The sequence below is a fragment of the Nycticebus coucang genome, chromosome 18 (genome assembly GCF_027406575.1).
Source record: "Nycticebus coucang isolate mNycCou1 chromosome 18, mNycCou1.pri, whole genome shotgun sequence".
Taxonomy (NCBI): domain Eukaryota; kingdom Metazoa; phylum Chordata; class Mammalia; order Primates; family Lorisidae; genus Nycticebus; species Nycticebus coucang.
In genome coordinates this window covers 32,051,811-32,064,865 of record NC_069797.1, presented here as the reverse complement: position 1 = coordinate 32,064,865, position 13,055 = coordinate 32,051,811, and the positions used below count along the sequence as shown (strand labels likewise).

At 53.0% G+C, this 13,055-nt stretch overlaps 1 protein-coding gene across 14 annotated transcripts in view; it reads right to left on the bottom strand.

Annotated features, from left to right (window-relative positions):
* MYO18A (myosin XVIIIA) overlaps positions 1–13,055 on the bottom strand; it is a 101,994-nt gene that overhangs the window by 7,599 nt on the left and 81,340 nt on the right. For 6 of the 14 annotated variants that reach the window (XM_053569617.1, XM_053569618.1, XM_053569622.1 and 3 more), the window contains 8 exons: positions 12,496–12,612; positions 12,218–12,301; positions 11,650–11,787; positions 8,864–9,049; positions 8,427–8,566; positions 7,321–7,365; positions 4,071–4,193; positions 1,184–2,460 (listed from right to left, as the gene is read on the bottom strand). In XM_053569617.1, the coding sequence (XP_053425592.1) occupies positions 1,188–2,460; positions 4,071–4,193; positions 7,321–7,365; positions 8,427–8,566; positions 8,864–9,049; positions 11,650–11,787; positions 12,218–12,301; positions 12,496–12,612 (2,106 nt within the window). In that variant the 3' untranslated portion in view covers positions 1,184–1,187. Of the gene's footprint in view, positions 1–1,183; positions 2,546–4,070; positions 4,194–7,320; positions 7,366–8,426; positions 8,567–8,863; positions 9,050–11,649; positions 11,788–12,217; positions 12,302–12,495; positions 12,613–13,055 lie in introns of those variants that run through there. The other 8 variants (XM_053569626.1, XM_053569628.1, XM_053569621.1 and 5 more) reach the window with 5 other exon arrangements.

Sequence of the window (13,055 nt, the reverse complement as noted above, 5' to 3'; positions counted from 1 at the left end):
TCCAGCAGCTCCACGGCACAAGCATGCAACAAGTGTGTTAGTTCATGCATCCGGAAAATAAACGCCCAGGCCCCAGGGGGCTGAGCTCGGGGTCATACCTCCTGGGAAGCAGCAAGCTTGCCCTGGGAGGGCACCATACTGAAAACAGCTTCACATAACTAGGGTGATCCAGAATGTCACCACCTACTAGGGAAACTGGTAACAATGGGATTCCAATGAGTCAGGCTCTGTCTTTCTTCCATGGCGGAGGTGTGGGCATAAAGGGCCTTACTGCTAGATCTCCCTCCCCACAGGGAGAAGAGCTGGGGGAGGCAGGAGAGCCATGAGGGGGCTGTCACTCAGCACCTACTAATTTCTATTCATTAGAACTTTACAAGATGAGCAGAACCAAGGTGACGCCCATGTGTGGGCTGGAAGTGGGAGGGTTGAGGGAGGAGTCAGGCATCTTCTGGGTCTCTGCAGGGTGTGGTGCTGTGTGGGCTGTGGCTCTGTGAGCCTTGTGCTCCTAGGCTTGAAATCCATGTCAGGGAAAAAGGTGGCTTTGCAGGGCCAGGTGAGAGCTGAGCAAAAGGCCCCATAATAGCTTATGCACTGATGCAGCAACTCACAGCTGGGGTGTCAGCTCAGGTCCTTCTCTGGGCCCAGCCTGTCAGGGCAGTAGACAGAAACTCCCAAATGGGTGTGGCTTGCACATCCAGTAAACATGTTGTCCACGTGCTCAGCATTGGGCTGTACGGAGAAGTGGTTAAGGGCCTAAGTGTGGAGTTGAACAGCCCCTGTTCAGAACCTGGCAATGTGACCAGGTTACTGCCACATTACTGCCTAGCTATGTGACCTTGGCAAGTGACAACCTCTTCGAGCCTCAGCTTCCCCTTCTATGAAACAGGGCTACTCAGGCCTGTGTTGGGGGTTATGGTGAGGATTATGTAAATAAAGTGTGGCAAGTATCTAGGATGGTCCTGGATCCAGGGTAAAGATTTGGTAAGTGGGAACTATAACTAACATCACCAGCAAGTTCAGTTGGTTGGGCTCAGAGTGACTGACCAGCTTAGCTGGTCCCAGGTCTCCAAGGTAGCCAGGCCTGCCCAAGGGAAACACAAGAGGGGCCTGTGGTGGGGAGGGAGCACGTTAGTTCACACCGGTGGAACACACCATGCTGCACTCTATGCCAGGTGCCACCTACTGCACTAGTCGCTCTCGGGCCGGTACAGGTACCGCATCATCAGGCTGTCCACCTCTTTCTTGCGCTTTTTCTCCTCTTTCTTTGATGGCCGGGGTGCCTGCCCAGCTGCTTCACTTTCTGCAGCTGGGCCCTTCTTGACGCTTGAGCGGCTGTGGCCTGAGACAGTTGACCCACTAGAGGAAGAGGTGGTGGAGGATTCAGATTCTGACTCCATTCTTTTTCTTCTCGATTTGGACTTCTTCTTGCTCTTCCGGGAGCGCCCCTTCTTCCGCCGCTTGTGCTCCGAGGAACTTGAGCTGGAGCTGGAGCTGGAGCTGCTCCTTCTGCTCCTTCGTTTACTCCGGCTTTTCCGGCTGCTATGGGACTGGGAGACGTCAGCAGCAGAGGCAGAGCGGCGGATGCTGGTAGCTCGCTCTGGGGGATCCAGCTGGGCACTCCGGGCACTTTGGATGCTCTTTCGGTCGTCCTCCTCAGAATCAGGCTCCAGCCTGCTCCGTTGGAATGGGACAGGTTTGTAGTTTAAGACCTCATTGATGGCAGCTTCCAGGTCTGGGTCCAGGTAGGAGTGACGACTGACAGGGCGGGAGCCAGAGCCCACAGGCTCATCCGTGGCTGAGGCTGAGCCGCGTGGCTGGGGTGGCACCGACAGGCTGCGGGCCAGTGATGGGTGGCTGTACTGTGAGTGGGACTCACTCAAGGCCACGCTGGCTCCATCATCCCACTCATCCAGGCAGCTCGACAGGCGGGAATCAGGGCTCTCTCGGCTTAAGCCCAAGGCTCGGCTCAAGGAAGGGCTGAGGGTCCTTGACAGGCTGTCAAGCCGGGAAGTGCTTCGGCGGGAACTGGGTGAGCCTGACAGTGAGAAGCTCAGGGAGGAGTGGGCCCTGTCCTCACCAGAGCCATGCCGGGTGGCCGAGGAGGCCCGACTGACAGGTGCAGAGACGGTTGAGGCCCGGTCAAAGTCTGAGCCCCACTGTTTCTCTAGCCCCCGGCCAGCTCGCCTCCCAGCCTCTGAGAAGATGGAGCCACATTCATCTGGCTCCTCTGACTTTCTGCCCTGGCCTGGCTCCTCCTTGGGGCCAGTGCGGGCCTTCCGGGGGGGCCTCTCAGGGGAGGCTGCCCGCTTGCTCAGGGTAGTGAAGAGTGACTCCTCGTCCCCGGTGCCCCCGATGGAGTCCTTTAGGATGAGCCGTTTGCGATAGCTCAGGGAGCTCAGCACAGAGGCCGGCCTCTCCTCTGCCCCCTTGCCCTCCTTAGAGAGGGTATTGAGAGCCGTTCTGAGGGAGGGATGTGAGAAGCAGCCGTGGATGAGGGGCAGCCAGGAAAGGGAGATGTAGAGAGAGAGAGGAAAAAGCATTAAACCTAGAGAATAAAGACACAGGGGAGGGAGGTGAAAGGAGGAGAAACCGGCAGCAGCTCTGGCAAAGTGGTGGTGCGAACGTCGGAGGAAATGAAGCAAAATAATTTGCGTCAGTGAAAATAGCTTCATGGAGAATGTCATGTAAATTAGACTATTGTTCTATTTCATCACTTTTCCCCCTCTAAACGTTTAGTTCAATTTATTTCATTGTCAACTACCTGGAGCCTTGTGCCACGCCGTGGTGAACCACAGCAGTGGGGCGGGGAAGTCGGCATTATCTGCAAAAACAAAATGTTGTTTGGCCGAATAAATTAAACCAATTATAGGGGGCTGCTGGGTGCTTCTGGTGAGAAGCCAGATTTGGGGAAGGGGACTCGGAGGAGTTAAGAGGGGAGGAAGGGATGTTACTTTTTCTACTCAGCCCACCTGCTGTCTCTGGGAGGGGTGGGAAGGTGTGCCCTGAGGATGAGCATCAGCTTGAGTTGGAGGGAGGACTACGTGTGTGAAGGGGCAGCTAGCAGGGAAGTGGCCATAGGAGGGGAGGGAATGAAAGACTGTTCTTCTTCCTTGCTGCCATGCTGGCCAATAGGTAGGGGATGGGGAAGGGGAAGCCCTGAATTCCAGGGGTAGCTGTCTATATGATCACAGGCTATGGCTAACTAGCAAATAGGAATAGGGGGCAAGTACCCCCAGTGGATGGGTACTAGGAGGAAATATCACAAGCCAGTGAAAAGGTTAGAGAAAGTAGAAAATGGGCAGAGAAAGACAGAAATATGCCTGTGTCTGGGACAGGAATCAAGGGAACTGGTGCCTTTTCTGCTACTATTCTTTTTTTTTTTTTTTGAAACAAGGTCTTGCTCTGATGATGTGGTAGCATCATCATAGCTCACTACAACCTCAAACTCCTGGCCTCAAGTGATCCTCCTGCCTCAGCCTCCTGAGTAATTGGGACTATAGATGTACGCCACCATACCTGGCTAATTTTTTCTTCCTTTCTTTTTTTTCCGTAGAGATGGGGTCTCACTTCAGGCTTGAATGGCTGACCTCAAGCAAATCTCCTACCTCAGCCTCCCAGAGCACTGAGGTTACAGGCATAACCTGGCTGCACCTGGCTTCTGCTGCTATTCTCATTAAGATGTCAGAGCTGCAGAGCTGGCAAGCATTGTGGGATCCAGATTCTTCTGTGCCCCATTCCAGCCTTGACTCCAAGGGCCTGAACTATCGGGTAGTTTAATCAACATTTGTTGAATGAATAAGCAGGAATGAAGGTAATCCTACACCAAACCTGAGCCTAACAGGAAAAAGATTACCTGAGAAAAATAAGGGAGACACAGACCCTGGCTAAGAAGAAACCGAGCCTTCTCCTATGCTCATTTCACATGCCAGGAACACACATGGGCCCCCCTCACAGAAAGTAGGCAAGAGACGCCGATGGCATGAGCCTGCCCTCATGGGATCAAGGTGCTGCTTATTCATTCCTGGTGGCATGAAATGACTTTTTCTCCCAGCTCAAGGCCACACGCTCACCTGGAACTCTTCAAGCTGCCGTCATCAGAAGCTGCCTTGGAAGGTCCCTTGTTTTTCGACAACCAGGACTTGACCCCATCAACCCGGTCCTCCAGCTCTGAGTCCACATCGGAGTCCCCCTCACTGTAGGAATGAGGAGCAGAAAGGTAGGCCAGGCCAGGCCAGGCAAGAGGTGGTCACCCGTTGCCCAGAAGGGAAAGTCAATGGGGGAGAGGGTGTGTGTGGGATGCAGGGTGGCATGCGCATCGGTGAGTCATGGAGGAGAGTAAGTGACGGGGCACACCACTCACAAGGAGCCCGTTCCCACCTGGCCAGCCACATAGTGTGACAGCCACCAAGATGACTCTGAGGAGCGTGATGGCAGCTCCTATCCCAGTTATCTGTGAAAGACAACTGTTCAGCTGATCAACCCAAGCAGAATGACAGGAAGACCATCCACTTATCAATGACAGTTAAATGGTTAAAAAGGAGGAGTCCTGGGCCCTTTAGCTATTCCTTGAGGCCAACTCTGCTGTTTTCTGTCTGTCACTCCAAATTGTAGATATAAGTTGCTGCCGTTTTCCATGTCTTTCTTACAAGACCTGGGCTTGTGCTGGCCATGAAGCTAGAGAGGAGAAGGGCTTCATAGGATTTCAAGTGAGCTGGCACCTGCAGGGTCCTTAGCTGATGGTAACCCTAACCTGGGCACTATGTTAAGGAGGCATAAGCCATATCCCAGACCCACTCTGTGACTTCCCTGGCCCTTAAATACAGAGAAAGGAAAAGGAGAGGAGTCAGCATTTCCTGAAGGACTGGCAACAGCTTTAGGATCCAGACTGCCCCGAGAGACCCCGCTGGGCTCATAAAGTTCCAGAGAAGGACTTTGTCTCTCCATGTCTCCTCTTCTCTCCCTCAGGCAGCCTCTAGCTATTAGTCCCCAGTGCTTCTTTTGGCCAAGCTGATCCTAGCACTTGCAGGCAAGCCCAAAGGAGTCAAATTGTGAGGCTGGAGTCATGGAGACTCCCTCCCTTGGAGATAGCTTCTGAGTGATAATGCTTCTAACAAGCTGCAGAATGTCTGCTCACCAAGTTCCCCTGCCACAGATAGGCTAGGTTTCTCCTTGATATAAATTTCCTTTCATCTGTGTCAACAGGAGCAGCCCTGTTCTTGAATTACGTTCTTGAATAAATAGCCACACAGGCATGTGCAACACATACACACACACACCGTGGAAACCACTAGATTCTGTTCTGGGGACCGTGAGAGAGCCTGACTCATGGGGAGGGGGAATAAAAAGGCATATTTTATGGGCTTCCATCAAATACAGAATTATAACAAAGACGAGGTTGGCTGATGCCCCGGGTAAACAGGAGTTTAGCAGACAGCCCTGAAACTGCTAATGCAAGCCCTATGCCCGTCCAAGCCTGGCAGATTTACTGTGGTGCCCGGACCCCATGGAACGCCAATACCACCTGATTTATACACCCGTGCAAAAAACCTCCCTCTCTAGCTTCAGAGCCTATAATTTATCACCGCCGTTCATAACCATATTGATTGCCTTTAGAAAGGAGGTGCTGTATGCATCGCAAAATCTATGTCTACATGTTAAAAGCGTTTCTGTATAAATCTCCCTTAATACTGCACTGTTTACTGCTTTCATTAAGGTTATGGCAATAACAACTGTATCTCTAAGTAAATCGAAACATTATTTTTCTGCCTGCCTTAGTGCTCGATAACTTGGAGCTGGGGCCAGAGCTGCTAAGGAAGGAGCCACACCATCTCCCTGCTATCAGTGGGAACCTGGTTAGAACTGCACATCCCCATGTGTCTGCGTGAGTGCAAGAAGGCGTGTGTGCCTGGGTATGGTTTAGAATATGATCTTAAATGTGCATTTTATCAGTCCTTGAAGCTCCTACTGCCCAAGGATTGCAGGGCTGGAACACACAGGGGACAGGCAGTCATGGGCCCAGAATACGAATTTTCCCTCCTTACGTTCAGAGGAGCTAATGGGTTGCAAAGCTGGCCTGTCTGCCCTTGTCTTCCTTTAGTTGCAGGCATCTAGGTGATGTTTGGATTCTTTTCCTTAAATAATCAGGCCTGTAAACAAATTCCGGGGGCAGGCAGGCTCAGGGGGCAGTTGAAATTTTAAATGGTCGGAATTAAACCTTGAGTCAAATACAATTTATGTCCGGGCTCATGTGCTATTAGTTAACTGGGAGCCGAATCACAGGGGAACAAACAAACGGAGACAGAATGGCGGGGGATATTAATTGTGTGTGACAACCGGGCTCCAGCGGCCCTCTATCACTGTTACACACTATTACATTTATCATTAGCTCTCACCAAGTCCTTTGCGCTGCTGCCAGCCCATCCTGGCCAGGGGAGGAGGCCTGCCAGGCAAGGAGTGGGGGAGGAAACGCAACGCCACGCTTAAAAAAATGAAACAACCCTGTTCGACTTGACGGAGGATCAGCCTGATGCGCCTGAAGGTCTGCGCATCTGCGTGTGTGCTGCCCAGCTCTTACCCAGAAAAGAGGGAGAGAAGAGAGCGGTGGATTTCCTGGGCTTCCCACCACCTGACAGACAGCACCAGCACGAACAAACCAGGCCTGGGGCCTCCCTCTGTCCACAGTGCCGCAGGGTGTAAAGTAAACACATCTGGCTGTGTTCCCTTCCCCTGCCACAGTAGAGCAGCTGTGATTAGCTGCCTGAATGCTTTCTCCAAACAAGAAACTGTTAGATGCTCCTCACCTTCTATTCTTGCCTGCCAAAAGAAAGTGGCAGACCTTTAAAGACAAAACGTATCCACTTCCTTCAAGCAGCTAAGGCTCTAAAGGAACCCAAGGATGTGGACAAATCCAGTCCAAACAGACTTTCCCCCAGAGAAAGAGGCCAGGGAGGTAGCTACACTTGGTTTCTGAGGGAGAAGGCCGGAACTCAGAATGTAGACTGCAGGCACCACTGAAGAAGGGTGAACTTTCCTGCTGTTGGAGAACTCTGCTCCTGCCCACCAAGGGCGTGAGGGCCACCCCCCTTCTAGGGGAGAATACCTCATTGCCTGCCCTCTGCCTCTGCCAGTGCCCACCCGGTTCCCGGTCTCCCCTGAGGACAGTAAGCAATGTTAGCGTTAGAGACCAGCTAGGCAGGAGTGTGTGGGGAGGCTGTGTCCACATGCAGCATGCAGCAGGGCCCTGGGTGGAGCCCAGTGTTAGGGGTGGTTAGACACCCATGGGGAGAGGCAGAGAGCGCATGCATGCGCTCCAGTCCTCACAGTTTATTCTTTCTTTTCTGATACTTTGTCACCATGTCCTGCAAACTGGAAACAGAAAGAAAATGGTGGGCAAGGGGGCCCACAGGAAGGAGACAGAAAATCAATGGGCAAAAATCAAGGTGGACCCTTTAGCCAAGAACCTCTCTTTCCTCAGTAAGAGCTGGCTCTGGCTGGCAGAGACCAGGCAGTGGGATGCATGATACAGTTGTTCTCAGAGTCTGGTCTGGGAACCTCCCCTCCCCAAAGGAAGCAGGCTCCAGGGACATCCCTGGACCAATCTGCAGGATGGGCCCTAGCCCTGAGGCAGTAAGTTCCAGGTTGCCCAGTGCAGCCTTTAGAACATCTCCGGGGCCTAACCCCACCCTGCACTGCTGGTCTTCCCTTCTCGTGACTGTCTCCTCGGCCTAGGACTACAAATCTCTCTCTCCTAAACTGTTCCCTGGGTTGATTTTATGAGAGAAAATCTCTGGCACGGTAACAAGGCACTACAGCCTTTAAATCTCTGCTCTCCCCAGAGTAGGGCAGGCACCATTGGTAATGCAGCTAAACAGGGGAATAACTCATCTTGGGCAGGCAGAGCTGGAGAACCAGGTCCTCAGGAGGCCTGGAGAGGGGAACACAGGGGTGGGGAGCTCACCAAGGCTACACCCGTCCCACCTTCAGCTGCTGCAGGGTGGGCCATACCAGGGTCTGGCAGCAGAGGGAGGGAGTGTTGGTGGCTTGTTGATGGGAGCCAGAGGCTACAGTTACTCTACCTGCTGGCCTCACTCCAGAAGCAGTCAAGAGGGCCTCTGTGCTGGCTCAAGATGCCAAGAGGCTCCCCTCACCTGTTTTTTTTTTGAGACAGAGCCTCAAGCTGTCACCCTGGGTAGAGTGCTGTGACATCACAGCTCACAGCAACCTCCAACTCCTGGGCTCAAGCGATTCTCCTGCCTCTGCCTCCCAAGTAGCTGGGACTACAGGAGCCCACCACAACGCCTGGCTATTTTTTGGTTGCAGCCGTCATTGTTGTTTGGCAGGTCCTGGCTGGATTTGAACCTGCCACCTCAGGTGTATGTGGCTGGAGCCTTAGCCTCTTGAGCCACAGGCGCCGAGCCTCCCCTCACCTGTTGATGAGGTCCTCGTTTTCATCGCTCTCCATCTCATCCTCGATGGCGGCCTGCAGGTCCCCGATGCGCTTGAATGCCAGTTTCAGGTCAGCCTGCAGGCTCTGGTTAGCGGCCTCCAGACTTTCCAGGTCCATTTCCTAGGAGGGAATGTGGGCAGTCCAGTTTTCAGGAGGGTTAGCCTCCCCTCCAATAGCCCAGAAGCCTGCTTCAAATCTCTCCCAGCTGTGGAGAAGCTATGCACCTTCAGAGCCTTTTCTGCTCCTGTGTTGTTGCGCTGTAGGGGCCACCCTTGGCTTCCCAGCCTGCCCTCAGGACTGTCCTCTTGACATACTCCTCCTCCTCCTTTCAGCTCTCTAACCTCCAGCCCAGGGTCAGGTGTGCACTCAGCAGCAACTCAGAGGGCGGCCAGCTTGGGCCCCCCGAGGGGACATTACCAGTTCGTGCTTCTTGCGGCTCGCCTCCGCCTCCTTCCTGGCCAGCTCGCCCATCTCCTCTTTGGTGTCTCGGAGCAGCCTTTGCAGCCGTTTGTTCTGTTCCTTCTCCCGGTTCTCAGCGGCAATGCGCTGGTCCCGCTCCTCAGTTAGCTTCTCCATGTTTTCCTTGAGCCGGCTGGCCAGGCTCTGGAGGGCAGGTGGGGAAGAAAATCTCAGCAGTCGGCCCATGGGCCAGGCAGAGAGAAGGGTGAGGCAGAGTGCTGGCTGAGTCAGGAGGCCTAGGGTAAGCTCTGGCTCCACCATCTGCTGGCTATGTGGGCAAGCAAACTAAAGCCCTCTGAGGCTGCCTTTGCTTTTCTGTGAAACTGGGAGAATAATGCCTATACCCCAGGGGTCTTTTGAGGACCCCATAAGTAATGAATGTGAAGGCACTTTGGAAGATGAAAGGCACTACTGTCATTATCAGCACTAACAACACAACACTGAGGATATGTTCTGGGTACAGCCTGGTGGGACTATGGTATTGACACCATACCTCAGCAGTCTACAGGGCTTCCCTCAGGGACTCTGAACCCAGAGGCCCCAACAGCTAAATCCTGTGCTCTGAGGTAAGTGGCTTTACTGAGCATTTAGGATTAGGAGACTATACACTCATCAGGTTCTAAGCAGAGAACCATCTTTCTAAGCCTAATGAATCTTTCTTCCTCCAGAAACTTGAATATGTTTTTCCCCACCGGGCAGTGGGATGCTGAGCAAGAAATGACCAGGAGAGGGGGGCCGAGTGTGAGGGAAGGACCCTGCATCTGGTTCTCAACCTGGTTCTACCATTGACTGTCCCCCAGCTTCTGTGTCTCTGAATAACAGATCTAGGTTAAATGATCAGACCGCTTGTGTTTAACATTCCATGAGTGTAAACCACAGTATTGCCTTTTTTTTGAGATAGAGTTTTAGTATGTTGCCCTCAGTAGAGTGCCCTGGCATTACAGCTCACAGCAACCTCCAACTCCTGGGCTTAAGTGATTCTCCTGCCTCAGCCTTCCAAGTAGCTGGGACTACAGGCGCCTGCCACAACACCCGGCTTTTTTGTTGTTGTTGTTGTAGTTGTCATTGTTATTTGGCAGGCCCAGCCAGGCTTGAACCCACCAGTGCCAGTACATGTGGCTGGCACCCTAGGTGCTGAGCTACAGGTGCCGAGCCGCCATTTTTTTTTTTAAACAAAGTTTCACTTTGTCACCCTTAGTAGAGTACCATGATATCTTAGCTCATAGCAACCTCAAACTCTTGGGCTCAAGCAATCCTCTTGCCTCCACCTCACAAGTAGCTGGAACTACAGGTGCCCGCCACAACATCCAGCTGTTTTAGAGATGGGGTCTCTTTCTGGCTTAGGCTGGTCTCAAACTCCTGAGCTCAAGCAATTTACCTGCCTCCCAGAGTGCTAGGATTATAGGCGTGAGCCACCGTGCCTGGCCTAGTATTGCCTTTATGAGCAGAGGGGAACCTGAGGGATGGAGGTGAGGGGAGTGCCTAGGGCCCAGGAGAAAAGGAGGCAGGTTCTATAGGCCTGCCCTAGAGCCAGCAGACCCACGGCCTCTTATGTCCCCTGACAGCTGTGTGACTTTGGGCAATCTACTTAACCTTTCCTGTATGTAAAATGGGGATCAAAATATCACCAACTGTCCTAGGGGTGTGGTGGGCAGAAAATGAACTAATGAAGCTTCCTCTACATTTCTCTCTCGAGCTCTCCTGAGGACTGTGACCCCATCTTGGGATGGTCAGTCCTACCCTCTCCCTTTGTCAAGGTGACAAATGCCCACTTATTTCCATCCCTGCCTAAGTGCTTGCTGCATGGACTGAGGAGCTGATGCAGGCGGCAGAGACACTGCTCAGGAACCACACCCAGGACATGATTCTCAGGCAGAGCTGAAAGTGCTTAGACAAATGTCTGTAACTCAAGAAGCAGAACTTAAAAATAAGGTGAAAGGGGCATAAGCCCAGAGAGATAATTCTGCCTGCCTCTTTCTCGCTATCTGTTCTGCCAGGGACGGAGGGGGCTGGACATGTTGGTTTCAGGAGAGTAGAAGAAAAAGGATTGAATTTGGGGAATGGAGATTCCAGTTGAGAGGAAGGAGAGATAAAAAAAAAATAGAGAAGAAAAGAAGTGAACAAAAAAAGGAGAAGCGTTAAAGGAAAGAGAATGGAAAATAAACGGAAAAGAAAAATAGAATGGGGGGAAAGAAGAAATGGGAAGAGGGTAAGGAAGAGGAATAAGATTGGGGGGAGATATATGAAGGGAGAAGAAAGAACAGGGCAATAATAGAGAAAATGAAGAAAGCGGAAAAAGCAGAGACAGGAAGGATGGGAAGAAGTGAGGGAAAAAAGGAATAGAAGACGGAAAGGGAGAGGAAAAGAGAACAGACTTCAGCCCCTACAGAAGTGGCGCCATCCGCTGCATATTTATGACCCTGCTGGAAAGCCGGGTGAGGGGAACAGGCGGAGGGGGGAGCCTGTGGTGGAGGAAAATATGAAGACGAAAAGCTAAGCTGCTCTGGTCCCTTGGCAGAAAGCAGACACGGAAGCAGAATGTAAAGCAGGCAGGCTCCACGGTACCCAGAGAGCAGGCCAGGCGGGGCGGGAGAGAAGCACCCGCCTGTCAGCTGGCCTGGCTGCTTGGCAGAGGCCTCTGAGGAGTGTCCGTGGGCCTGCCCACCCCTGCTGAGCATGCGTGGCTCCAGCCACTGGGGCAGCTCTGCCTTGCTTGCTGTGGATGAGGAGAAGTGTGAACTCACCTCCAGACGCTTCACTTGGGTCCTTTCGAACTCCAGGCGTGTCTCCAGCTCCCTGATCTTAGCCTCCTGTCTGCTCACCAGGGACTTGTCCACCATGGACTGCTCCAGGAACTCCACCTGGCTCTGGAGGGCTTGTAGCTGAGGGGTTAGGGGCAGAAAGAGAAGAATGAACTCAGCCTAGAGAAGGAGGGGGCCGAGTCTGGGGCAGGCAATATCACCATGGTGACCAGAAGGCTGAGGCAGGGAGGGCTACACAGGGGAAAAGGGAGGATGGGCCTTGAGCCAAAGGTATCCCCCACCTGCCCAGTGCTTGGCACAGACCTTGCCCTTTGGAGAGAAAGAAGACAGCTGAGGGCCAGAGAAGGAATAGAAATGGGAAATGAAGCAGCTGAAGTCAAAATGTCTGCTACAGTGATAAGGCTCCAAGCCTAGTTCTTTTTACTAGTTTACATTGCTCTATGGATTACTGATGGCAGAAAAAAGTGCCTTAACTACTGTGAACTTAGGGGTTCCTCCCCACATGAAGTGATCCTGGCCCCCACTCTGATGAGGGAGCCCCAGTGCCCACCTTCTCCTGCAGCTCCTGCTTTTCCTTGTTGGCTTCTTCTAGCTGAGCCTGGAAATCATTCATCTGAGCCAGGTCTCGGGAGGCCTGGGACAGAAGCAAAAGCATCAGAAGCAGGATTCCCCACAAACACCCAGCCCAGTGCTGCCCACACAGAGTGTCAGGGCACCCGGGGTCTCACACTGCCACCTCCTAAAACAAGCGGCTGTGCCAGGGACCCACAGCAGGCCCTGAAGGACAGTTACTGTGCACGGTGTACGGGGGCACTCCTGGCAGGGTACCTGCGCCACGGCGGCCTTGTGCTTCTTCATCAGCTCATTCATGTCTTCTTGATCCTCTTCCAGGCGATTCTGGATCTCATTCTTCTCACGCTGAAGGCGGCTCAGCTGCTCCTCCAGCTGGAGGGAAGCAAAGACAGATCAGAGGCCCTCAGCTTAGTGTGCCTGAAGGGTCCAGGTGGCAAGTCCAAGCCTCCTCCATGCCACCTCTGATGGGGGTGCGCTGGGAGGTAGGGGAAGTGATGATGGGTCTGGGTCCCCCCTGCTTCCACTCTTCTGGAGTGGGTTCCCGGACCAGTGATGCTCAGGGAACTTCCAGTCATGCTCTGGGCCAGGGAGATGAGGGAAAGGTTTGTCTTTGCAGTGCAGGGAGATTCTGGGCCTCTAGGCTGAATGACAGCTGCTTTCTGGCAGCTCTTTTGAGGCTAATCAGAAGGCAAAAAAGGTCTGCCCGAGAACAATGACCAGATATCCTGACACTATCAGCCTAGGCCCTGACTTGCATGTACTCTGCCCCTTCAGGCCCCAGGGAAGGACCCCTCAAATCTGTGAAGCTCCCCTGG